The sequence below is a fragment of the Magnusiomyces paraingens genome (genome assembly GCF_902498895.1).
Source record: "Magnusiomyces paraingens strain CBS 517.90 genome assembly, contig: contig1, whole genome shotgun sequence".
Classification (NCBI taxonomy): Eukaryota; Fungi; Ascomycota; class Dipodascomycetes; order Dipodascales; family Dipodascaceae; genus Magnusiomyces; species Magnusiomyces paraingens.
In genome coordinates, this window is record NW_022474067.1 from 1,656,297 (window position 1) to 1,684,073 (window position 27,777).

Below are 27,777 nucleotides of genomic sequence, written 5' to 3' on the forward strand. Positions count from 1 at the left end.
AAATTGAATTTTTTTTTTTTTTTTTCCCTTTTGGCAGTAAAGCATAAAATGATGAAACTTTTAAATATAAAAAGGGATTGCTTTAATAAATGTAAAGGGGGAGGGAAAAAGTAAATAATTGAAAAAAAAAAAAAAAAAAAGGGATACAGAAGAGAGAGAAAAAAAAGAATGTTTGAGTTAATTAAATTTTTTTTTTAAATTTCATTTTAACAAATATATTAAAGTAATTTATTATTATTAACAAGATAAAAGAAATCAACTAACTAAAAATACAACTATATATATATATAAAACTAAACAAATAAAAAAAAACAAATAAAATCTTTTATTATTAAAGATAATGATAAACCAGTTCTTTTAATATTAGAACGATTGAAAAACAAGAATATATGAAGTCATAAATAAAAAAAAAATAGCAGCCATTCTTAAACTTATAATAACCTCAACTAAAATAAATACCATCACATCTGCCAGATCTAAGATGAAGATGAAGATGAAGATGACACAGGACGTGTAAGTCTGGGCTTACATCTAGGACACTCATATGGTGTGGTAGTAGTGCCTGTGCCCACTTTAGAACATGGTACCATTCGCTTGTCAGCTTCTCGACAGGTATCAAAAATCACAGCATTAAAGTGGCCACACTTGTAGTGATCTGTGTTTTCAGTGCACATGCTGTTTAATCAAGTTGATTGAAGAGTATATGGAAGTTTAATTTGAAATGAACAATATAATTGAAAAAAGATGATAGATAATGATAATAATTATGATTATATATATATATATATATATATATATATATATATATTTAAAAAAATTAAAGGATTGTCCATCCCTTTTATATATTTTTCTAATTTCCAAAAAAATCCCTCTACAGCGCTTTTTCATTCCGTTAAGTCTTTTTATTTTTTTTTCTCCTCCCCTTAATTAATTAATTAATTTTTTTTTTAGTGCCTGTCAAAATCTTCATCAAGTTAAATTTCGTATCAAAGCCGCAGTCTCAAATCTACGTAGTACCCTGTCACTTACAGTACTGGATATATCATCAACTCAAACATTTTATTTTTTTTTATTTTATCAAAATTATCAAAATTATCCAGGTTTTCAAAAAACAAACATCTATCTCTTTTATTTTTCATTCATTTTCATTACAAGAATCCGTCAATATAGGTATAGTTAAACATTATATTTATAAAAAAAAAAAAGATCAACTTCTTCTTCATAACAAAAAAAAACAAAAAAAAAATTAATCCTGAAGATTGAGATCTCCCAAATCATCAAGAAGTTCATCAAGACCCACTTGGGGAGCATTGGTATCATATTTACCCTCATCCTCATCCTCATCCTCATCATCGTCCATGCTATTAGGATTACGAGGTAGATTATTCTGATTGCTCTTGTACAAATTGACATTGCCACGCAGCTCTCTATCCTCTTCCAGCTCCTGCAAAAACATTTCATAATCACGTTCAACCCGATCAAGATCATTCTTCGACACTCGGGCATCATCTTCAATATTGTGTTCCTTGGCCATGCGTTTAAGCTTCCAGTTGCGACCACGGTTCTTTCTCTTACCAGGATAGTGCTTCTTAACAAGCACAACATCTGGTGCAACCCCAACACGAAGAGAATCAAACTCTCGGCTGTTAAAGTTCGAGTTCACCAAATAATACCCAAGAACACTATCTCCAGGACGTAAAAGAGCACCCAGATGTGTACGAAGCTGATAAGTCTGTGTGTTGCGTGAAATATCGCTGGCTCGAGCAACCTCAATATCAGCAAGCGCAAACTTGCCCCGCATAGGACCCAAAGGTTCAACATTAAGAACAATAAACTCCACAAGCTGAGATGAGTCAGCAAGCGATGCAAAGGGAGTACGCCAGTACACAGGTGCTGTTAGCTCTGCTGTTTGCAGAGTATTGGGATCGAGGAACTGCAAAGTATTGCTGACCTTGTTGCATAAAACAACCGGAGAGATATTGTGCAATGCATTAGCAACGTCTGCAGGTAAAACAACCAGATCATCACGGCAAATCGGTACAATCTCAACAGAGTATGAAAATTTGTAGTTTTTGGTGGCAGAGTGGGTATCAATAGAAATAAGCTCTTCAGATCGCTTATACTTAACGGGAGCCACTGCCGACAGGAAACTCAGCATATTGACGGCATGATTTGGTGTTGCATAATAGAAATCAAGACCATCTCGGTTTTCCTTTATAGAAACAGTATCAAGATGCGCACTATGTTTAAGAATGAGCTGTTCCAAGTAAAAAAAGGTACGTTTATGGGGGACTTTTTGACGCAGTTGAACCACTGCTTTCCATGTATTGACGGTAAAGGATCGTGCACAGTCAGGACACTGGCATGCATTGACAACGTATTCGACTTCAAAACTTTGTTGAACAATAGTATTTTGTGCAGCTTCTCCCTGGATTGTAAGTTTAACCTTGATTCTGCGAGAATGTGGTTCAGTCCAGATGAACTTGGCATCTACAAGACGGACTTTTCCAAGACCTTTAAGACGGCGTAGACACAGCGCCAGTAGTTCACGACTTTCTGGCTGTGCTGCGATCCATTGTGAAGGAGGTTGGAGAAACCGCTCGCAGTTACGGCAAAAGTGGATTGTGGCTTCACGCGGAATTCCTGTGGAAATGTCGGTTGTTAGTCGGATACAGTCCTGGCACATAACGAGTCCTGCAGCACCAACAATCGGAACACCACAGTTACAACATAGAACTGTGCATGCACTTTGAGGGATCATAGATCCACCACCTGAGGTGGGTGTGAGTTGGTAATCGTAATTCATCTTAGAAGACAGATACAAGATGTGTTTGAGTGTGTGTAAGTGTGTGATTTATATGATTTTGTGTAATTGATTTTATGATGAGAAAAAAAAAATGCTTTTTCAAATAGAAAAAAAAATTTCCAAAAAAAAAAAAAAAAAAAAAAAAAATTACGTAATATTTACTTAATCTTAAAAGTTTCCAAAAAAAATATATTTCTAAAAAAATAAATAAAAATGTAATGTCATAGAGTCACGCGAGACTTTTTCATATAGCGTGGCAATTAAATAATACTTAAAATATAAATCTAAAGGTACAGGTACTAAATGTTGTTTTTTTTATAAATATACCCTAACCCATATAACACATACACTTTTTTTTTTTTTTATTTTTTCAAAATTTTTTTTTTTTTTTTTTTTTTTCTAAGTTGCCGTGTGTGTGAAAATTCTACATCACCACCACCACACAATTCTCGACACGCACACACAAAAAAAAAAAAATTCTCTCCTTTTTTTTTTTTTTTTTTTTTTTTTTTGATTGATTGATTGAAGAAAAAAAAAAAAAAAAATTCATTGCCACCACACCACAGTCAAAAAAAAAAAATATAAATATATATTTATATATTTATAAAAAAAAAAAAAATCATTACCACCACTTCATCTACCTCAATTTACACACCATCACCATCATCACCACCACCACCACCACCACCACCACCACAACCAGATCAAACTATTACTACTACAATTTCTATTTATTTTCATAATCATAATTGTAATCTTCATCATATCCAGTCTCTTTAAATTTAGTTTCTAAGACATTCATCTGAAGATCATCACTTTTTCATATACTTGTTCTTTACACACTCTTATCTCGCATAGACTGTATGTTTATACAATCCAATCAATCTACAATAACTTTCTTTCTTTTTCTCTTTTTTTTTTTTTTTTTTTTTTCCTAATCATATACAAACGCGTTTTCATGTAGATCTTAACTTTATTTCAGTATATACTAACCAATTTTCTTCTTTTTCTTCTTCTTTATTTCAATATCTCTAGTATCTCTAGTATTATCCTCAATTAGATCATTTCTTCAACTGATTGGTAATCATCTTTCTCAAGTCTTCTTTCCAATCAGCTCATACATATATATATACATAGACTTGCCGGCATCTGGCTCTACTATACTTTCTTCTTCCTCCTATTCCCCCCCCCAATTTTAGCCATTTCTCGTCAACTCCCTTCTGACCAACAATTGTCAGGACCTTCAGTCATTGACACACTGCTGAACTCGCACGATTATCACTCGGGTTCGCATTCCCAATTACCTTCCAACATTCAGCCGTTGACTACTCAAAATATAAATCATACGCCCCAGGGCGTAGGTGGCAGCAGCAGCACTGGTGGATCCACCAACAATACTAGTAACAATAACAATAATAATAACAACAATACCAATAGTAACAACATCAACAACAACAACAACAGCAACCTTAATAGCATTATACCCCCCGGGAGCTCCAGTAGCAATAAGGGCTCTTCAGTTACTTCTCCAATCTCTTCTGCTGGCTCTTCTTCTTCTTTCAACAAATCTTCCGAATTAGCTCAGATTGTTGTGGCCCAACTTACTGTGCTATCCACCACTATTTGTGAAGAAAATTGGGACTACACTGTAAAACAAATCCATCAGGTATGTACTTTTTTTTTTTTTTTTTTTTTTTGTTGTTGTTTGTTGTTGTTGCAATAGCAACTTTTTAGAGGGGTGAAGACCAAAACCATAAAATCATTTTTTTTTTTATTTTTTTTAAAAAAATATTTCTTTCTTCCTTTTCCTCCTAACCTTTTACTAATTTATTATTATTTTTTTTTATTTAAATATAGCTCATTGATCAAAACGGACCTGAAGTCTACGCTAAATTTTTCAGACGTCTCATCCTCACTTGCTCTCCTCAAGTCTTTAGCAAGACCCAGACCCAATCCCAATCTGGAAATAAGAGTGACCACGTTCCATTTGCTCTCCGCCTCCTCACTGAAGAAGTCAAATCTCTTTCATCTGATCCTTCTATCTCTTACCGCTTTGCTGTTTCGGTGACTTCTGATCGTGACCCAATCAAAAATTTTGACTTAATCACCTTTTTCAATTTCTTTCAACTCGATTCCTACCAGCAATCCGTTCTTTCTATTTCAATCAAAAACTCAACTACTTTAGACTCATTTAAACAACAGGGTATGTTTCTTAATTTTTTTTTAACTTTTTTTTTATACTAACAACTTTAAAGCTTTTGATATTCTTCAAAAAGAGTTTACTGGCTTGATTGAAATCATCTCAAATAAGGATCTTTATCCACAAACACTCACATCCGGCACTCTTTCTACCTTCTTTAAGCAATACGCCCAGGACCCTGTTCCTCCTTTCTTCTTTGCCGAAAAAAGAAAACTTCTTTCCGCAATCATTTCTCGCCTTGAGCACGAGCCCCTCCCTAGTGACCTCCAACTTGCTTATACTAATATGAGTTCTGCTGAAAACAAAATCAATACTCTCAGCGGTTTGCTCCAACTTCAATTAGGCTTTACTCTGGCTGCCCCTGATGGTACGCCTTTGCCAAACCCTCCTCCTGTTGAAGAAATTCCTACCTCTTCTGAACTTTCCTATAAGATTTCAAATCTTCCCAAACCTATTACTGATGCCGATGTTGCTGAGGCCCTAATTGTGCTTTCAAATACAACTAATGGCTGGGACTGTATTCTTATCGCTGATGCTTTTAGCGAAGCTTCCAATCTTAAAAACATCAACTGGGATAATGTTTTTAACCATTTGGAGTCCCCCATTCAATATGATGGCGAATCACTGTCTCTTAGTCTTAATCAACCCAAACTGGTTAATTTTTCAAACCTTTTTGCTAAGATTAATGACGATATTGTTGCGGCATTTTACTCCCGCGCTTGGAATGATTCTAATATTCAACTGAGCATTTCAATCAACTCCTTTTACATTCCTCCTGAGCTCTTTGAATTTCACAAGCATAACCTTGCAATGGTCCTTACTCCTCCTATTTTTGCAAATGCTCCTGAATCCATTATGCGCAGAGCTGGTCTCTTATACCACCCCTTTAATATTTCTCCCATTGTTCACAGGTTTTTAGAATCTGTTGCAAAGGAAGACGGAAAGGGTCATGCAACTAAGTTTTTGGATGCTCACGGCAAGGAGTTTTCTGAGCTCTTCTTTTTTGGTGCACTTACCTTACCAGAACCAAGACCTCCTATTATAGAGCGTGTTATTGAGAATCTTTTTGAGCTCACTTTCCTTCGTCACGTTGATAATGAGCTCACTTTTTATGCTTTCCCATTTTTCAACAAGAATTATCTTGTCCAACGTCTTTTTGATCAGTACAATAAAGACCCTCTTTCTATTAGTTACATTTTCGATGCTGCTCGGATCGCCAATATTATATCTGACCTTTTAACCATTGATCACCCTGCTTTCACTTTGGAAATCGCTGCCACTGCTGATAAGTATGGTATCATTTCTTTTACAAACTTTTTAAAGGATAAAACTGCTAATGGTGATCCTGTCTTTGTTGGTGCCCTCATTGACTTTTTGGAACTCAAGGCTTCACTCGAGTATACTCAAAATCAAAATGGTGCAACTCCATCAACCGGGCTTGCCCTTCGCTCTGTCGCTGCTGCTCTTCAATTGTTGAACACCATTGATATTCCTCCTGAAAAGTTTGAACAGTACAAGGCCATTCAAATCCAGTGCCTTCAATCTTACCCTCGTCTCATCAATTTTGGACAGGGCTATGATGACGCCATTTTGGCTTATACAAAGTCGAACTCTTTCCCCCCTGATGTCGAATGCGAGATGAAGCTTTCGTATCAACGAATGTATGAGCAACAAATTGAGATTCGAGAAATCATTACCAAGCTCCAAGGCTTAAAGCAGTCTCATGATCCTCACGATCAAGATGTTTTTGCTTGTATGGTACACTCACTTTTTGATGAGTATCGCTTTTTCCCTGAATATCCTCTAAATGCTCTTGCAACTACTGCCGTCCTTTTTGGGTCCTTAGTTTATTTCCAGCTCATTGATGGTATGCCTCTTTCTATTGCCCTTCGATTTATCCTTGATTCTCTTCGCCAACCTGTCGATTCCAATATGTTTAAGTTTGGTCTCCAAGCATTGGTTGAATTTAAAGAACGTCTTCATGAGTTCCCCAAGTACTGCCATTTACTTTTGGAAATTCCTGGTCTTCAAATGCATCCTCAATTTTACCAACAAATCAAAGATATTGTTTCCGCTCCTGCAATTATGGGTAGTGGATTCATTGATAACAAACAAAATTCTTCTGTTTTATTTACCGCCATCAACTTTAACTGTCAGATCCCAGAGGAGGTTCGTCAAGATGAACCTTCTGCTCCAATTATGGAACGCATCATGTTCCATATTAATAATTTGGCTCCGGATAATCTTCCCGATAAGTCAAAACAAATTGGCGAGATTTTAACCCCAAGCTATCTCCGCTGGTTTGCTTCTTACATTATTGGCCAACGTGCAAAGCAAGAGCCAAACTTCCATCCCATTTATATTCAACTCATCAATACTTTGGAGTTTAGAACAATTGATCTTTACTTTTCTGAGGTCACTTATTTTGAGATTTATAAACTTTTAAATGCTCCTGAAAATCAAGTCCCCGGTGGAGAAGATAAACGCCGCCATTATATGAAAAACCTTGGCTTGTGGTTGGGTCTTTTACATTTGAGCCGCAATAAGCCTATTTTACACAAGAACATTGTTTTCAAAAAGCTTTTGTGCGAGGCCATTGACCACGGAAAGCTTGCTGTTGTTGTCCCTTTTGTTTGTAAGGTATTGGATGGTGCTAAAAACTCTCGGGTTTTCAATCTCCCCAACCCTTGGACAATGGGACTTTTAAAGGTTCTTGCCGAACTTTATGATTTTAAGGAAATGACACTTCCTCTCAAGTTTGAGATTGAAGTTCTTTGCGCCGAGTTTAACATAAAAGTACAGGATTTGGAGCCTTCTTTTATACTCCGCAATTATGTTGCTCATCATGATCTTGACCACCGTATTAATAACGAGTTTCAAAAGCTCAATTTGTCTAAAGATGTTGGCCCTCCAATGTTGGACCAAGTTTCCAGCCCTGCCATTAATAATGATATGGCTATTTTGTCTGCTCAACCTGTTGTCTACCCTATGACTCAGAACAAACTTCTTACTCCTGAACAACAGCAGTTTCAATTACAACAACAACAGCAGCAGCAGCAACAACAACAACAGCAGCAACAACAACAACAACAACAACAGCAGCAACAGCAGCAACAACAGCAACAACAGCAGCAGCAACAGCAACAGCAACAGCAGCAACAACTTCAACAAGGCATCGCATCTTTTAACGAGGCTGCTTACTTTGAACTTGCAGCCAATTTGGAGCTTGTTGGTAGTTCTGAGATTATCACAAATCCTAACAAGAAACATTTGTTTAGTGTTGCTGTGGAAAAAGTTATTACAGATACTCTTGGACTAATTGTTGATCGTTCAGTTGCAATTGCTTCTATTGCCACACAGTCATTGATTCGAAAGGATTTTGCTTATGAGGTTGACGCCGATCGTGTTCGCCTTGCCGCTCAGAATGTTATTAAGCACTTGGCTGCCAATTATTCTTTGGCTTCTGCTAAGGACCTTTTGAAAGAGTCATTAAGCAGCATTGTGCGTGACTTGTTTCTCAATTCTAACCAATTCAACAATGAAAATTCATATCCCGTTGATCAAGTCAATCTTGCTATTAATGACAACATTGATAATATTTGCAAGATTATTGAGCAAGCTACTGTTGACCGTGCTGGTATTGACATTGATATTGCTCTACGTGACGATTTGAATAGACGTCGTATTGCTCGTGAGACTGGCACCTCTTTTGCTCCTGATGTTCCCAACTACTCGCTGCAACTACCTGAGCCATTTAGGATTGATCCTAATGGGTTGCAACCTCAACAGTTTGCCATTTATGAGCACTTTGGTCATGCTCGCCCTCTTTCTGATCCTGTTTTGACTGCTACTGAACAACAACTTCAGGAGCAGCAGCTTTTACAGCAGCAACAGCAGCAACAGCAGCAACAGCAGCAACAACAGCAGCAGCAACAACAGCAACAGCAGCAGCAACAACAACAGCAACAACAACAGCAGCAACAACAGCAGCAGCAACAATTACAAGTCCAAGCACAAACACCTCTTGTTCAGGAATCTACTTTGCAACAATTAGGTGAACAAGCTGATCCTTTGGCCAACAATCTCCGCGCTCTTGGTGGCTTTTTAAACCCTAGTGAGTTCCCTGCGGACCAGCTTCAGCAGTTTATTGATTCAGTATTTAGCCATGTGATTACCGAGCTACTTAATATCCAGGCTCTTACTGTGAAGAACCCTAATGCTACTTTGGCTGATTTGAAGCCTGATGACAAAATCATTCTTGGTCTCGGAGGTTTAGTTTCTGGTCTTGGACTCAATCGTAATGAGATTCTTCTTGAGAAGGTGACATCAGAAGTACTTACTACTCTTTTTGGCGAGGTTGAGAATAATTTGTACCGCGAGTGCCTTGCTTACGTTGTTGATCAACTTTCCATTGTTTCTCCAATTACTCAACGTGAAGTTAGTCTTTTTATTTTAACTGGTGACACTGCCATAAAATGCAACCCGGACGCCATTGTTACTCTTGTCAAGTTTGGAGTTGTTTCTTGGCCCGATTTTGATTTCCACTTGGCCACATTAGTGCGTTCCTCCAAGACTGCAGACTGGGTCAAGTTTGCTTGCGATCTTATTGGTAAAGCGGTAATTAAATCCAAACCCTTAACTTTCCAAAGTGACTTTGCCAATACTTTAGAAGCTCTTGAATCCGTTGCATACCCAAGTGATTCTGAAAGTGAAGAACTTGAGGAGGAGGATGAAGATGAAGAAGAAGAGGAGGAGGAAAAGCGTGAAGAGAAAAAGAGGAGTGGACGCAACAACAAGAAGAAGGAACAGGAAGTCAAAGAAACTGCTGAAGTCAAGGGGGAGCAAAAGCCTCTATCTCCTAGCAAGGAACAAGTTGCTTCTTTGATGGAAAGTTTGGAGAAGCACAATTTAGTTTTGTCTTCGCCTTCTGTCCCCAAGCGTGCTCAGATGAGTTTAATTTTTGCCGAGTGGCATCAGCTTTTAAATCGTGCTGGTCTAAAAGACCGCTTTTTGGATTCTTTTGTCTACCAATTGTCTAAGCGTGGTATTTTAGCCAATGATGAATCTGTGACTATGCTTGTTCGTGTTGCCATTGAGTCTTCAATTAAGGAATTTAATAATGTTGTTGCAACTGAAGATAAGAGACTTCCTTTGGAAAAGTCTACCAGGTATAACGTTGTTGATTCATTGGCTCTGTTACTTGTTGCTATTATTAAGAATAGCAGAGGCACTGAAATTGAGTCACGCATTGCCTACTTTAAGCTTTTGCTTGGCGTAATTACTCTTAAGATATTTAACGATCACGAGGAGCACGGCGAGAAGTTCCCTGAGCAGCCATACTTTAGACTCTTGTCGACGTTTTTGTCTAGTTTTGCACACTCTTGCAGTGAAGACCCTATTGCAGCTGGTGCCTATATTGCTCTTGCCGAATCATTTTATGTTTTGCAGCCTATTTGCTTGCCTGGTTTCACCTTTTCTTGGATTTCTTTGATTTCAAACAGGTACTTTATGCCCTTGTTGCTTTCTTTACCTGAAAAGAAGGGATGGGGGTCCATGGTCAACTTGCTTGATGCTTTGTTAAGATTTGAGAGTTTGTATGCCCAGGGCAAAGAGTTCCCACAGTCAATTGCTTCTATTTATAAGAGTACTTTACGAGTCTTTTATGCTACTGTCAATGATTTCCCTGAGTTTGTTTTAGAATATCATTGGACATTGTTAAAACACATGCCATCAAGTTTTGTACAGCTACGAAATCTTATTTTGTCTACATTCCCTCAAGGCACACCATTGCCTAACCCACTGACGCAAGGCTTGAAAGTCGATCGCTTGCAGGAGATTCGCCAGAATCCACCGATTGCCATTGATCCTGCTGATGACTTGGTTTTGTATGGTCTCAAGTCTCTAGTTGATAGATATTTACAAGAGCCTAGTGATAAACTTGCTAGTGGTATTGTCAAGGGGTTATACTTGCCCAAGTCACATGGCGAGTCGGGAATTGGATTTGATGCTGTAAGTGTTGATAGTGCAGCTGTTAATGCTCTTGTGCTTTACATTGTGATGGATGCTTCTAAGGAGCCTGTTGAGGAGGGTCAGAATGCTCCTTTGTTTGACCGGGATTCTTCTCACTTATCATTGATTTCTGAGCTTCTTGAGCGGTTAAGCATTGAAGGCAAGTACTTTGTGTGCGAGGCTATGGCCAACCAGCTTCGGTATCCTAATCGTCACACACATTTTTACAGCTGTGTTTTGTTGAGTTTGTTTGGGACTTATGGAACCATGCGGTTGGGTGATTTGAAGAATGAGGTGTGCCAGTTAATTACACGAGTTCTTTTGGAGCGCATCATTTCTAACCGCCCTCACCCATGGGGTCTTGTTATTACATTTACCGAACTTTTGCGTAACAACAATTATAAGTTTTGGGAGCTTCAATTTACTAAGGAGCATCCTGAGATTGAGCGCATGTTTTCATTATTGTATGATCATATTAGTGGAGGTGGGTCAAGCCCATTTTCGCTAGGGACCGCGAGCACTACAATTACTGGAGGCAATAATAACAATAATAACCCTGAACAGCAACAGCACCCGTCGTTGTCAACGTCTTCGTTGTCAACTCAGGTAGAGTCGTCGGTTACACCTAATGCAGCAGCAGCAGCAGCAGCATCGGGAGCAGCCGCGGGTTCTGAAGCTAGTGTCCTGGGTCAACCTTTGTCGGTTCAGGTTGCCCCGGGTCAGAATTAAGGAATATATAATTGAAGTATATATAATTTAATGAATGAGAATATATATATACTAAATTATTTATATATTTAAAAAAAAAAATTACTTATATAAATATTACAATTGTTTTTTTATTTATTTATTTATTTATTTATTTTTTTTTATAATATGCCTAATTTTTTTTTTTTTGAATTTTTTTTTGAATTTTTTTTTGTAGACCAAAAAGTCATTTAGAATAATTCTATGTTTGGTTGGGTGCTTTTTATTAATTAATAAATAATTTAATGTATAATTTATTTATTTATTATTACTTGCATGATAAGAGAGTGGAAGATTGTTTATGTGTGTGTGTGTGTGTGTGCATAATCTGCCGCCCAAAATGGGTGGGCATACGGCGTGTGGCCTTTTTTTTTTTTTTTTTTTTTTTTTTTTTTATATATATAAGAAGAAGAAAAAAAAAATAAAAAGAAATAAAAAGAAATAAAAAAAAGTATAAATAGATGGCAAAATTTTCAAAAAGAAAAAGAAGGAAGAGAATTTAAAAAAAAAAAAAAAAAAAAAAAAATTTAAATTTAATAAAAATTAGAAAAATTAGAAAAATTAGAAAAATTATTAAATTTATTAAATTTAAAAATTTAACAAAAATTTAACAAAAATTAAAAAACTTTTCTTTCTTCCTACCATTTCTTTCTTCTATTCTAATTTTTTAAAAAAAAAAAAAAAAAAAAAAAAAACTTTCTCTTCAATTTCAAAAAAAGAACTTTAAATATGGACTCTTCATCGTCAGAACACTGGCTACAACGAAGAGGTGCAGGAGCTCCACCCGGGTCTCGAGGACGCGCAAATTCCATTGCTTTGGGATTTGCATCCTCGGGCACTCCAGATCCAATTCTCGGTACCTCATGGAGCAACAATAGACCTTCGAGGTCTTATTTCCACGGATCAACCTTTCAAGGTAAATATTAAATTTTTTTTTTTTCTTAATAATGATATTAACCGGTTTTTTTTTTTTTTTTTTTTTTAGATTCTCCTGGGTCTGCAGGAAATGGGTTTCTAAACTCAGGAATTGCGGCTGCTACAGTATCTTCGGTCCGTGAAGAAACTGCCTCTTTAGCAGAACTTGCCCTCGAAGACAATTTCACTGGCTTGATGGCAAGCTCTGTTGGTCTTGGGGGTGGTGACGGAACACTTTCATCACAGGCTAGCGAAGGCTCAATTGAAACCCCAGCATCATATCGTCGCAGAAGCATTAGTCGCAACAGCTCATCCATACTTTCTGGGTTCCGTCCAGGAAGTCTTCACTCTGTTGCGGAAATGCCACGACGTTCAAGCCCAAGCATTAGTCACAATAATAATAATAATAATAATAATAATAATAATAATAATAATAATAATAATAATAATAATAATAATAATAATAATAATAATAATAATAATAATAACAATGCAGCAAGCAGCTTTTTCAATTCTTCATTCGAAGCAGTTCCTGGAGCAGGAGGTGCCGTGGCTGCATCTTACGGAGGCCATGCACTGGCCAAATGGAATTTGTCGTCAACATCTCCGGAACATGAATCTTTGGTTGGGCCAGATTTGGTTCAACCAGCTTCTTTACACAATAACAATAACAATAATCCTGTTACCTTAAATGTAACTGACGGATCCGATGAAGCTACAGTTAATGTCCCGCCTCCTCTCCATCGCAACACGTCGTATCTTTCTACCATCCTTAAAGGCAAGAGCACCCAAGGTGTGGTGGTGGTTGGGAAACAAGCAGATGCAGAGGAAGCAGCAGCTGGCGGTAGAGGCCCCACCGGTGATAACCTTATTCCACCACAATTACAACAACAACCGGCTATCGGCGACTCTCAGCACCCAATAGCAGCAGCCCCCGCAGTCTCAGGAGCAACTACAACTACTACTAATACTACTAATACTACAAATCCTACAGCAACAGCAACAGCAACAGCAACAGCAACTGTCCCGACTTCCTTAAATACCGACGTGGCAGGCTTATCCTCTGGAGGATCCGCCCCGCTTAGCCCGACCAATGTTAGCTCGAGCCCAATGACATACTCGACTCCGGCACGTACATTTCGGGTCAAGCAACAAAAAAGCAACAAGGCAGCAGCAGCAGCAGCAGCAGCAGCAGCATTAACTTCAAATACTAGTGGCTCTACCAAAACATCTTCAGCGGCATTATCTCCAGAAGCCCTTGCAACTATAACATCATCTACTACTACAGCTGCTGACCTTGCAAATCCAAATACCCTCACATCGTTACCGTCCTTCCCGTCTCCAGCATCACCTCCTCCAGCCCAGCAAACGTCTCCGTTATTGCCCGGAAGCTTTTCCAAAACGGGAAGTTATGGATCTTCTTCATCAGACCACTTGGAGTACCAAACTTTCCACAATGGCACTGCTCCAGGTAGCTCTTCGCCATTGAATAATAATAATAATAACAACAACAATAATAATAATACTAACAATAACAATAACAATACATATAATAACTTCAATGGCTATGCAAACTTTGGCAGCAAGTTTTTGTACTCGGCAATGCGACCCTCATCATGGACAAAGTGTGCAAATGAATGGGCTAGCGAACATTTGACACGCGAGTCTGTGCTTGAAAATGGCATTAAAAAACCACTTTCATACTTGCCATCTGTGGTTTTAGGGGTGCTTTTAAATATCCTTGATGGTCTTTCATACGGCATGATTTTATTCCCCCTCAACAACCCCATCTTTGCATCTTTAGGGCCTGCCGGACTGTCCATGTTTTACGTTTCATGCGTCATTTCACAGCTGGTTTATTCGCTCGGCGGTAGTAACTTTGGTTCCGGTGTTGGGTCCGAAATGATTGAGGTTGTTCCTTTTTTCCACACTATGGCAACTACTCTTGTACAGGAAATTGGTGAAGACAAGCCTCATACTGTCGTCGCCACTACCATTGCAGCTTTTGCACTCTCGTCAATTGTCACTGGCTTAGTCTTTTTCAGCTTGGGCTATGCGCGCCTCGGTTCCATCATTGGATTTTTCCCCCGCCACATTCTGGTGGGGTGCATTGGTGGTGTTGGCTGGTTTTTGATTGTTACTGGCCTAGAGGTTTCGTCGCGTCTTGACGGGTCGTTTGAATACTCGTGGGCCATGCTCAAGTGGCTTTTTGTAGAAGGCACCTTAATCAAGTGGTTTATTCCTCTTGCTTTGGCACTCATTCTGGTTACGATTCAAAAGTACACTCACCACCCGCTATTGGTTCCTTCCTACTTTATTTCTGTTTTTATTATTTTCCACCTGGCGGTTCTTTTGATCCCCAACCTTTCCTACGAGCACTTGCGCAAAACTGGGTGGCTGTTTGAGGGCCCGGAAAATAGTGACGAACCATGGTGGTACTTTTACACGCTTTACGACTTTGCAGCCATTGACTACATTGCTCTTTTGAAGACCATTCCAGCCATGTTTGCATTAACCTTTTTCGGAATTCTCCACGTCCCTATTAATGTCCCTGCGCTTGCTGCTTCTATTGGCGAAGATAATATTGACGTTGACCGTGAACTTCTTGCTCACGGTATCTCTAATGCCCTTTCTGGACTTTGCGGTAGTATCCAAAACTACCTGGTTTACACTAACTCCGTTCTTTTTATCCGCTCAGGTGCTGACAGCAGACTTGCCGGCGTAATGCTTGCAATTGCCACGTTTTGTGTCATGATTGCAGGTCCCGTGGTAATTGGATTTATTCCAGTAATGGTTGTTGGTGCACTCATCTTTTTACTAGGCATTGAGCTTATTAATGAGGCTTTGGTGGACACATATGGCCGTGTCAGTCGTTTTGAGTACCTTACAATTGTGATTATCGTTGTGACTATGGGAGCTTGGGACTTTGTTGCTGGTATTATCGTGGGCATTCTGCTTGCATGTGCATCATTTACTATTCAAGCGTCACAAACAAGCGCCATCAAGGCTACATTTACAGGTGCTGTTGCACGATCTACAGTGCGCCGTAATGCCGCATTGCAAAGCTTTTTGTTTGAGGTTGGTGATCAGATTTTTGTTTTAAAGCTCACAGGAAATATCTTTTTCGGTACTATTGTTCGGATTGAACAAGCGGTGCGAAACTTGCTTGATGATGAGTACTTTTACCAGCAACCCATTCGGTATTTAATTTTGGATATGGAGGCAGTTACTGGCATTGATTTTTCTGCAGCAGAGGCCTTTGCACGAATGAAGCGGTTGCTTGACACTAAGTCTGTGTACATGATTATTTCGTCTCCTGATGAGACACACATGATTCAAGCTCTTCATGCGGTGGGATTACTGGAGCGCGCATATACTGAAGAGGTTTTGCACAATAAGCCAATTAATAATAATTCTATCACAACCGACGAGGAGTCATTAATTGATTCGCCTGGGTGTCCTATTGAGGAGGAGAATCCGAATGAAGAGGAGGCGGCTAGCATGCGTGTACGGTTATTCCCCAACCTTAATTCATCATTGGAGTGGTGTGAAAATCAGTTTTTGAAGGATTATTACATTCGTCGAGATCGGCTCAATACTAGACAGTTACGGCCTAGCACTTCGGGTAGTAGTTCATCTGCTGGTGGAGTTGGTAAAAGAAGTATTGAGATTCCAGAGAATGATTATAACAAGGCTGCATTGAGTGTTGCTCAGAGAAGTATTTCACGCAGTGACTCTGTGAAGGCACTTGATTCTACTTCAATTGTGGGGTCTCCACGGGTTGCATTTTTACAGCTTGTTGCTGATAAGACACTTCGTGAGGACCCACAGGTTCTTGTGTCTACGTCCAAATGGCAACACTACAAGCAGCCTTTGCCGTTATTGCTTCAAACGTTTCAAGGAGTGACGACGAAGCGGGAGTCGTTTTGGCACCGTGTGAGTCCGTACTTTGTACGAGAGCAAGTGAGTGCCGGAACGATTCTTTACGAGAGTGACTCTGAAGCCACTGGGTTTTACATTGTTGAAACTGGTGTGCTGCGGGCAGACTACGATACCATTGAGCAAGGGTCGTTGTATGAGATTATTCTTGCTGGGACGACGTGTGGCGAGTTGCCCTTTTTCAGTGGGACGTACCGAACAGCCACGGTGTCAGCGGAGACGGATGCGGTTGTTTGGAAGCTTGATCGCAAGTCATGGCAAGCACTGAGAGAGCTGAAGCCAGATGGAACGGAGATTGCGACGGAGTTTTATTTGATTGCTCTTAAGTTGACTGTGGAGCGGTTTGAGTCTGTGACTGCCTTTACGTTACTATCGTCAAGGTAAGAAGAAGAAGAGAAAGATGAGGAGGAATTTGTATAAGCTTATTAAATTATTATTTTTTTTTTTTAATTATTAGAGTAATTACTTTGTATTAATTAATTATATGATGAATTGTTTTTAATCGATTTTTTATTTTATATATATATTTTTAAAAAAAGCCTTTATTTTGGGGGGGTTAAGAATATGTCTGATAAGCCATTTAAAGAGCCGATTGAGTTATCAAGATAATTTATCAAGATAATGTATGATGAGCCATAGATAACACAAAATAGACTTTTGGAGTAATAACAAATAATAATATAATAAAAAAACGAGCCTAAAGAGAATAAAATCATGACCGCGGTTACTTTCCAAGTAAAGCAAAAAAGAAGTACTTTTTCATACTGTAAGAAAGAGGAAAAAAAAAATAGAAGAAGAAGAAGAAGATGCTGCTTAATTGAATCGGCAAAATTTAACCAGGTGAAGTGATATAAATGAACTGATGTTAAATAAAAAAAAATATTTTATTTTATTATATTATATTTTATTTTTCATATCATCATCATCATCATCAACATTTTAACTAAAATGTAAATATAAAAAAATATATATATATATAATATACATAATAGTAAAAGTCCCAGGTTTAAGTCCCTGGAGGTGTTGCTTGCACGGGTTTGGACGTTTGGAGAGGTTATTTCTTAGAGCAATAATTAGCCTTATGTTGCAGTATCCGGGTTTTTACATACATACATATAAATAATTTATTAATTGAATTAATTTATTGAAATAAAAAAAAACCAGAAAATTTTATTTTTTAATTTTTTTTTTTTTCAAGTCTTTAAAAAGATTGAAATTTAAAATACAGCAGTTAATTGCCAAAACACGCGAAGCATCCAATTTTAAAACGGTTATTAATTTAAAAAAAAATTTTTTTTCATCTTAAAAAAATTATTTAAATAATAATGAAAAAAATGATACATAATATAATAATTATCAATCAGTAAAAAGAAGGTGAAAGAGAAATATAGTTTTGGTTTTAATAACAAAAAAAAATAAAAATAAAAATAAAATAAAATAAAATAAAGGAGTTGAATGAAACCCTTTTCATTGATTTTAATACCTTTCCATTTTACTAATTAACAAAAAAAAACTATTTTAAAAGAAAATAAAAAAGGTAAAAAGGGCCTTTTTAATTGAAGTTTTTTCTTGATTACTGTATAAGTAAGTTACTTACTTTAGTTAAACTAATTAGTTAGATAGTCCAAAAATTACCCTCAGACGATTCATCCTTTTTGGTTACCCATTATTTAGTTTAATCAATTTCATTGGTCTAAAAATAAACCCTAACCCATACCCATTTTAAATAAATAAATAAATAAAAAAAGATAATCATTTAGTTAAAAAAAAGCTAATCAATCATTAAATTAATAAAAAAAACATAATTTTTTTTTTCATATTTCATATTTCATATTTCATATTTCATATTTCATATTTCATATTTCATATTTCATATTTCATATTTCATATTTCATATTTCATATTTCATATTTCATATTTCATATTTCATATTTCATATTTCATATTTCATATTTCATATTTCATATTTCATATTTCATATTTCATATTTCATATTTCATATTTCATATTTCATATTTCATATTTCATATTTCATATTTCATATTTCATATTTCATATTTCATATTTCATATAAAAACAAAGTACCCCGTTAATAGCCAGTCTACATAATAATAATTTTGGATTGTTATCTATATAGATAGCTTAATAGATTGGAACAGGTTTTAATTAGGCATTCAAACATTTATCATGTCCAATATTCTTTACCAAGGATTTGCTTTTGATTTTTATAATAATAATATTTAAATATCATTGTTAGAATGGTTTTATAAATGAATATAAAAAAAAATAAATAAATTAAAAATGTTTCATTGATTTATTTATTTTTTTCATTTTTTTTATACCAGCTTTTTATTGAAAAATTTCTTCAAACAAATAAAATAAAAGATATAACAATATCCCATCCTTGTTGATGTTTATTGGCCAATAAATATAATTGAAAATGTAGAATTTAAGAAATTTAAAATTTGCAGAGATTGTTTACTTTATTTATATTCTTTAAATATTAAATTTGGTTTTCTAAAGACTCATTGACGTTAAATTACAAAAGCTATTGAAAATCCTTAGATAGATATACTCTTGACTGATTTTTTCTTTTTATTATTATTTATTTAAATCAACATTAATAATCACTCAAATGACCATGAAATACTTTAAAAAAATATTTAAATTTAAATCATAATAATTTTATTGTTTGTTTGCTGTTGTTGTCTATTGCTGCCAAGTCGTTAAGTTTTCACCTATTTATTTAGTCTTGGTATTATTATTATTATTAAAAAAATCGTTCTGTCTTATCAGATATCCTGTGTCTCATTTGTTGATACCATTAAAATAACGATATTTTGATGTACTCATATGACCAACTTCTGTATATAAAATCAAATCAATCAACTTTAACAAAAAATAAAATATAAATCTTTGTATATTCATTCACATAAGCTTAATAGAAAAACCCCCATTTATCTAATAAATTTAATAAATATTATTATCCATTATTCATCCATACATATATATCAACTCCAATAATCTACATTTTTTTCGGTGCAGCCGCAGGAAACTTATACTTGATCATGGGATGACGCGGATTATGCGTATTAATCACAGGAGATGCCTCGCACTTTGCACAATAATCAAAGTCCCGGCACACCATACACTTGTACCGTTCGCCCATGATTGGTTTCTTGCCACATCCATCGCAATTTATGTCTGTGTGCACAGACTGCTTGTACCCATACACACGCTCCCACGTACCAGCCGGATAGTAATCCATACGCATAATCTCGGGCAAAATCACATCGTCGCGAGATCGAATACGCAGAAAGCCGTGAAGTAGCCGGTGGCTGTTTGGCTGCGTTTGAGCCTGATTAAAACAAGAAGCACAAAGATCATAGTTTGGGCATGTATCGCAATGATACCAGCTTCCAAATGTGGCCTTTTTGCATCCATCACAAAAGCAGCTGAACTCAGTATTGTTGTTATTATTGGATTCTGATGTATACAAGCTACCGTTAATCATACTACCACTTTCTTCATTGTAATCTGGAGGCGGCGGAATGTTGCTTGTATTGGCCATGACAGTTGCTGGGATTTTGGACTTTAAACGAGATTCAAGACAATCTAAAAACTCTGTGGATGAGATTAGTTTTTCTTCAATATACTGGAGCTGCTCAGACGTAAGTGGTGGGGGTGGTGGCATCTGTTGGTCCGTGACGACGTTAACTCTATTATTGGTATATGGACCGGACATTGACTTGATCTTGTTAGTTTAACAAGTTACTTGTTAAGTATGTTGAAAATAAGGAATTTTTGGTAGCAAAAGTTTTCAAAACTTGGAGGTTTTCAGCAGTTTTTTTTTTTTAATATATATTTATATATATATATATATATATATATATATAGAAATCAACTGTTTAAAATTAGTTAAAGTCCAACAATAAGAATAAGAAGTTATTTTTATATAATATTAATATAATTATTATGTACATATATACAAAACAAATCTATTCATCAATCTATATTTACATTACCACCACCCACAAATCACCACAGTTCAAACCACCGCCGACGTGTCCCGCTTCCTTTCACTACAAACGACGGCTGGAGACCCGATACTGGAACCGTATCCCCATATCCTTGAGTCCCGACACCACCAGTGCCTTGTGTTGAAGCTGGCAAAGACTCTATATCCGATTTCGGCACACTATTTGCAGCGCTTCTCCCAGATTTTGTACTGGAAGAAGCTATCGTCTTCAGCCGCGCCTGGTCAAGCGCTGCAACCCAGTCTACTTCCGTATCTTCGCCAATGCCGCGCCGACGCTGCCATCCCGCAAGACTCTGCCCGGCCTGCGCAGCGGATACGTTCCGAGCCCCCCGGTACGCACTCCCCAACACCCCGTACCGAGGCCCAACCGCTACTGCAACGGATTGTGGCTCTTGTTCAGGCTCCACAGGCTTGGATTTAGCAAAAAGTGCATTGGTAATCACACTAGCAAAACTCTGTGCCGGCTTTTGCTGGTGCTGCTTGTTTGCTGCCAAAGTTCTGGTCCCTGTATTCCTCTTATGACAGGCCTTTTCTCCCCTATCACCACTCAAATCAAAAGGTGCATAATCTGGAGGTATTTCCATCATCAAGTGTCCTGAACATAATCGCTGTTCCGTCATTTGCGAATTATACAACTCAATCTCAGCCAACAACTTCCGATCTCCAACCGCTAAAGCTGCCGCTCGGGCCGCCAAATAAACCTCCTCGTCGTAAAAAACGCGTGAAACAACATTCCCATTAATGTCACGTAACGGTATCTGAGAAAGCCGTTCAGGAAGTCCCACAAGTTCGCGCCATGTCCACAACACCTTGGCCTTGTCTTGAGATGCAGCAGCTGCTCGGAAATTGAGCGTCAAAACTTGCACAGGCAAAGGCAATCCTTCTGCAGCCATCTTTCGCAAAACACCATCCACCCACCAGTGCCAACCAAATGCAACAAACCCAGAAATAAGGGTTGTATAAATATGTGTCGAATTCATCTTTCTAGCAACAATCTCTGCTTCATCGGACCCAAAAAACCTCTTCCGTAATTCCAAGTCATGGGGCCGGCATTCAAGCCACTCGTGCGCCATATAAGACGACATCCGGATTGGATTAAACCGTCGCCAAAAATCCTCATTTAGCGGCGACTCTTGGCCGTCCCGTGTAGTCACATTGTTGAAATCATAAACACGAGCCAAATCAAGAAACCAGGCCTTATTACCTGATCCAATCGCCAGTCGACACACACTATTATACAGTTCTTTTCCTAGCGGCTGTCTTTCAGCAATTCTTACCACCTCGTAAACCAATCTGGCTGGCATCTCCAACCGATACAAAGTCAGTTGTCGAATCAAAATGTTGAACGTCTCCAAATTTGGCAACGCTCCAAACGTCATTAAAATCCGCGAAGCTTCGCTCAGCACTTGCTCTGGGCGCGGGCCCGCCGCAGCTAGAGCTCCCCTCAGCAGTTGGTTGAGACGCGCTGTGCGAATGTTCACGGAACTGGTTCCTTGTTTGGTTCCATGCTGTTTCTGTTTCTGTTGCAGCTGCCGTTGTTGATCATCTGTAAGTGCTATAGAGCCTCCAGAAGTATGAATGTGACTGTGTAAGTACTTATTGTAAAGCCGCTGAATGCTGCTGGTGTCTCTATGCACAAGGTATTTGGCCAGATACATGTGTAGCTCATCAAGCTCGCGCCTCGATAATCTTGCCAGTCTACCACTATCAATATCAAGTGGTTCTATATCCATAGGCACACCTGGGTATATTGTTTCTAAAGCGCCATTGGATTGTGAATAGAAATTGTCAATGCTGAAAGCATTGTCCAATTCACCATTTTCACTCTTAGACTGGTGCCCAGAGTCTTGAGAAAGTTGAAGTTCAAGTCTCTGAGCATTAATCTTGGAGTCAATAACTTTGTAGAGTAAAAGTGTATCAGCAATCATGCGCATCGCAGCTTCCAACCGTACGTTATGTACCACTGGCTTCCCCAGTTCATGCGCTAAGTCACTATCTGAACTCATGGTCCCGCTGAAAACAGAAACCGATGCGTCAAGATCGGATTCCAAAGACTTAAAAGCAGCTTGTACCAAGTGTCGGTCACTTTTAAGAAAAATCTTGGAATTGATGCGTTTAGGAGTTCCTGCGGCGCGTTTCCTTGGTGCTTTCGTTAATGTTGATGGAGGTGCTTGTGAGTAATGCTGCTTTGAAATTAAAAAAAAGGTGCTCAAAACTAGAGTACCTGAATTAGCTGTATAACTCGAATTTAAACTAGTGGCCAAAGATATCACACGTCCCGACCGAACGCTCCGGGCTGCGGGTCGTTGGATCAACATGGTGGTGTTGTTGAGACAGAGACAAACAAAAAAAATTTTATTTTTACCCAATTAAATTTTAATTTTTTTTTTCCACACCACCAAAAAAAAAACCTTATCTTCATCACCACTACCACCACTACCACCAATATTACTACCATCAACAATCTCTTTAACCATGATTGGCCTTATCCTTAAAGCAGACCTCGATAACGTCACCAATCTTTCTTTTGTGGATCCTCCAGAAGACCCTTTTCTTTATACCTTTAAGGTCCGGTATGTCTGCCTTATTTTGTTAAGACCTTTGCCGCTACTAATATAATAATACCTTGCCGTTTACCCCCTTGAACCTTCTTCTTTATTTAATTTTTTCAGCTGTACATCATGTAAAGAAACCCACCCAAATCCAATCACCGTCAACAGATACGAAGAACCCGAAGCAAATACCGACGGCTCTGGTGGCCCCAGAGCTGACGCAAACTTTATCATGCGCTGTAAAAACTGCAAAAAGGAATCTCGCATCGCTCTCAAGTTTGACAACTCAGTTTCTCGCTCATACCCCCTCGACAAGAGTGGCTTTAAACTTCTCATGCTTAAAATCGATACCCGCGGCCTCGATATTTTGGCTTTTATTCCTGACGGAAAGTTCAAATGTGTTTCCGGGTCTCTTGATGAAGATGATGGCTCTGTCAAGGTTGGCCCAACAGTTTTTGATCCAGTAGATTTGGAAGAAAATGAGTGGTATGATTATGATGACAACGCTGGTAATGAAGTTTCTATTACAAATGCAGAATGGGTTCTTGAAAAAGTTAAATAATTTAATAAATGCTTTTCCAATTTAGTTTTAATGAACGAGACCTTTTTTTTTTGTAGAACAGACTAATCACTTCGACAAGTAACTAAAATCAACAGCTTTATAACTTAAAGCAAAAGAAAGAAAAAAAAAAAAATTATAAAAAAATTAATTGCGAATTCTGTGGATCGAACACAGGACCTTCAGATTACCTTGACTAAAGTGAAAACTTCAGTCTGACGCTCTCCCAACTGAGCTAAATCCGCTGTTAAAAATATAAACTTAAAAAATATTTAAAGGACTTAAATATAAAAACTATAAAAACCATAAATTATATAAATTTTGAAAAAGAAGGAAAAAACCATGTCAGACCCCCCCAACAACACCCAAACCACGTTTAGTGGCGGCGACCCTCCTGCCGACAATAATTATACCGACAATAATAATGAACAGACTAATATTAATGATATGCAAAAAATTATTGCTGTTGAACTGAAGGAGAAAGAAAGTTCTCATTCCAGAGGACCTCATTCTCATGAAGCTCATCACATCAAACCCTCGACAAAAATCCAAAAAAATAATGAAAAACCAGACTCCCATAAAAAAATTGAAACTATCCACAAAAAGCTTGAATCGAATGATAAGCATAATGCTTCTTCAAACCACGAAACCCCCGTTGAAACCCCTATTGTGAATGTTGGTCCAACCTTGAACCCTACCTTTGACTCTTCACCAGATGGTGGTGATGTGGAAATTGACGCAACACCATCACGTGACATGGATGTTCTCATGCCGGATGCAAATCCATTTGGTGATAATTCTGAAGCCTGGGAATACATCTTAAAACTTAAGGATGTATTTCTGGTTGAATTGTCTATTGTTAAAGAAGACTTGAGTATTACAATTGAAGATTGGGAAATAAAATTTCAAAATCTTGAACTTAAAAACAATGAGTTAGCTAAACAACTCATTGCTTTGACCGAAAAGCTTAAAGCTTCAGAAGGACAAGTGAATTCTCTTCGCTCAGAACTTGATGTTTTGAGAAACAATCAGGTTCACACAGAAGTTAAACATGTAATGTTTGAAAAACTTAAAAGGAAGTTAAGGATAATAAGGATCATTGCGATAAAGTGAAACATAAAGCTGATGAAATAGCTAAGATGACTCTTCAAGATTTGTCTCAAGAAAAAGCAAGAAACAAAAGAATTATCGACACTGAAATCAAGGAATTCAAAGAAATGACCAACAATCTTGAGAAAAGAGTTGATAATATGGAATACAAAGTTGGAACTATTTCAACTAAGGCTGATTTAACTACCAAAGAACTTAGCTACGCAAAAAGGAAATCAAGAGTGCGGTAAGAAAAGTCGACACTTTGCCTTTTGCTTTGACCCCTAAAACTCCAAATGGAGCAACTCCAAAGTTGAAAGACATTATGAAGGCTCAAAAACAACACCGTGAAACTAAAGTTGATGAAGACAAACCCACTTTTAGAGTGTGCATAAGAATTCCAGATACCATGAAAAGAGTTAATATCCCTGCGATTGGAAAGAAAATTGATGCGGTTGCACAAAAGCCGGTGGCTCAGGAAATAGGCTATACTGTCAAAGGGCATTTATATGTTCAACTTAATGACAAAGATTTTGCTGATAAAGCTGCAGAATGGATCCCCAAAGTTGACCCTACTTATTCAGTGCTTGACACAGATTCTTGGTACAAGGCTGTACTTCAGGAAATACCTAATACGGCATCGATTGAAGACTTGAAAGAAACTCTCTACAATTTTAATGATTACCATATTGTTTTGAATACCGAACCCAAAATCATTAGCAGAAACCAATTTACCCAAACAGCATTGGTTTCATTCAGAAATGCCCAAGACTATGCAAAGTGTGCTGATAATCTTATTATCCAGTACACAAAAGTTAAAGTTAGACCTTTTATTAGCAGAAAAAAAAAAACTCCTGAAGAACTCCAAGCTATGCGTAATAAGATACGATTATTGAAAAATGAATCAGACAAAAGGATAATGAGGCCCATCCTGTTTCCACTGACGACTCACAAGATGAACCGATGAAAGAAACAAATATTGAAAACTAGATGAATCCAATGAGGAAGAAAACGAAAACAATTCTATTACATCCAATGAATTATAAAGTATTCCAACTCAATTGTCATAAATCGAAATCTATTACTGAAACTATCTTAAATAAAAAGAACCTGATATCTTGTTATTACAAGAACCTTACTTTAACAACTATGGGCCCATTAAACATAAAGATTGGATCCCAATCTTTACAGAAACTGGAAAAAAAAAAAATAAATGCAGAGCAATTACTTACATTAGGTCTAACTCTGACTTACGAGCATTAACTACTAAAATTGAAAAGTTTACAAATCGAGATATGGTTACCATTTTGGTTAAAGACATTACAATTGTCAATGTCTATAATCAACCGAAACCATCCAAGAAATACCCTGAGCCACCGGTTTTGAGTTTCTCAAACGGGAGATCAAGGAACAATACTCAAAGATTGTCATTGCAGGTGATTATAACTTACATCACAAGGAATGGGAGTCAAGGGCAGGTCCGAATACGGAAGCAGATGAAGTTGTTGAGTGGCTACATGAAAATGATATGATGTTAATTACTCCAAGAAATCAAAAAACATACAACAATAGAACCAATATTGATTTGGTTTATGGCTCAGTGGACTTACTTCATAGAATTTCATTTAGTGGAGTGGATGAAAATACACTAAGTGATCACTCAATTGTGGAGTGGGACATCTATATGTCTCAGAGTAAAACGGGGATGAAGTTTTACTTCGGTGAAGAGATTGAATATTAAGAATGCAGATTGGGAAAAGTTTGACAAGGAGCTTTCTTCTGCCATTAAAGATTTTAATGTGCATAACAAAACTCTAAAATCAACTGACCAAATTGATGACCAAGCTAAAGTTCTTGAGGAGGTTGTAAAAAGAGCAATGGCAAAGTCGATGAAGGAAGTTAAGGTGATGAAAAAGTCCAAACGCTATTGGAATCAAGAATTAAGGGAGAAGTTAGAAAAAGCGCTAGAAGCTAAAGGGAAGCCCGTCAAAGACAACCTTCTTTGGCTTTGAAACGACAAAAAAAATTGAAGAGGCAAAAAAGCTAGAAAAATTTTTTGACCACAGTTTGCGTGAGGCAAGTACTGAGCAATGGAATAAATATTTGTCTAGTTTAGAAGGAAATGACATTTGGAAGATTTTGAAGTATATTAATCCAAAAAGCAATGATACCATTATACCACAAATTAGAAAAGAAGATGGAACTCTCACTACTACTGTTGACGAAAAAGACATGAAATATGGAAGGCACTTCTACCTGAAATTGATCATGGTCTTGATAGAGAGTTTGAAATTGATAACGATTCTCGATGGCCAAAATTAGAGTTTGATGAAGTTGACTCTGCATTGGCTGATACCCCAAATGATAAAGCTCCAGGAGACGATGGAATTACTGGCAAAGTTTTAAAGATGGCATGGCTAAATAAAGACTTTAAGGAAAGGTTTTTCAAGCTTCTCCAAGCTTGTGTAAAGTTTGGATACCACCCAAAAGTCTGGAGACATGGCATTATTGTTGTTATACCTAAACCTAAGAAACCTGACTATTCAAAGCCAAGAGCATACCGACCAATTTCCTTACTTAAGATTCCATCTAAAGTACTGGAAAAAATTATACAAAAAGAATGACCAAGCTTACAACACACTTACTTCCACCAGAGCAATATGGGGAAGACAAGGTTATTGTGCTACTGATGCTGTTTTGGAACTTGTCCAAAGAATTGAAACTAGTAAAGAAAAATTTCAGCTATGCTCATTGATATTCAAGGAGCTTTTGATAATGTTAACAGAAATATATTGGCACACACAATGGAGGATATGAAACTACCCAAAGCACTTATAAACTGGACGTACCAATTTGTAAGTGAAAGAGAAGCTAGTATGCTCATGGACCGAAGAAAGGATCAGTGCAAAAATTAGTACTGGA

General features: G+C 37.4%; 6 protein-coding genes across 6 annotated transcripts; 4 read left to right on the plus strand and 2 right to left on the minus strand.

Annotated features, from left to right (window-relative positions):
- Positions 1-1,246: 1,246 nt before the first annotated feature.
- SAPINGB_P000510 (uncharacterized protein) lies at positions 1,247-2,761 on the minus strand (the record flags this gene model as incomplete). The annotated part of the gene is made up of 1 exon (XM_031995234.1): positions 1,247-2,761. One exon carries the CDS (start codon positions 2,759-2,761, stop codon positions 1,247-1,249), a length of 1,515 nt encoding a protein of 504 aa, XP_031851125.1.
- A 64-nt stretch (positions 2,762-2,825) lies between these two features.
- On the plus strand, positions 2,826-11,744 carry SAPINGB_P000511 (uncharacterized protein; the record flags this gene model as incomplete). Its single annotated transcript, XM_031995235.1, has 4 exons — positions 2,826-2,841; positions 4,006-4,472; positions 4,664-5,009; positions 5,062-11,744. 4 exons carry the CDS (start codon positions 2,826-2,828, stop codon positions 11,742-11,744), a joined length of 7,512 nt encoding a protein of 2,503 aa, XP_031851126.1.
- A 747-nt stretch (positions 11,745-12,491) lies between these two features.
- SAPINGB_P000512 (uncharacterized protein) lies at positions 12,492-17,000 on the plus strand (the record flags this gene model as incomplete). Its single annotated transcript, XM_031995236.1, has 2 exons — positions 12,492-12,678; positions 12,748-17,000. 2 exons carry the CDS (start codon positions 12,492-12,494, stop codon positions 16,998-17,000), a joined length of 4,440 nt encoding a protein of 1,479 aa, XP_031851127.1.
- A 2,641-nt stretch (positions 17,001-19,641) lies between these two features.
- SAPINGB_P000513 (uncharacterized protein) lies at positions 19,642-22,973 on the minus strand (the record flags this gene model as incomplete). The annotated part of the gene is made up of 2 exons (XM_031995237.1): positions 19,642-20,364; positions 20,703-22,973. The coding sequence occupies 2 exons, from the start codon at positions 22,971-22,973 to the stop codon at positions 19,642-19,644; spliced, it is 2,994 nt and encodes a 997-aa protein (XP_031851128.1).
- A 157-nt stretch (positions 22,974-23,130) lies between these two features.
- Positions 23,131-23,769, plus strand: SAPINGB_P000514 (uncharacterized protein; the record flags this gene model as incomplete). Its single annotated transcript, XM_031995238.1, has 2 exons — positions 23,131-23,228; positions 23,328-23,769. The coding sequence occupies 2 exons, from the start codon at positions 23,131-23,133 to the stop codon at positions 23,767-23,769; spliced, it is 540 nt and encodes a 179-aa protein (XP_031851129.1).
- A 339-nt stretch (positions 23,770-24,108) lies between these two features.
- On the plus strand, positions 24,109-27,479 carry SAPINGB_P000515 (uncharacterized protein; the record flags this gene model as incomplete). The annotated part of the gene is made up of 4 exons (XM_031995239.1): positions 24,109-24,819; positions 25,076-25,730; positions 26,605-26,806; positions 27,086-27,479. 4 exons carry the CDS (start codon positions 24,109-24,111, stop codon positions 27,477-27,479), a joined length of 1,962 nt encoding a protein of 653 aa, XP_031851130.1.
- Positions 27,480-27,777: the final 298 nt, after the last annotated feature.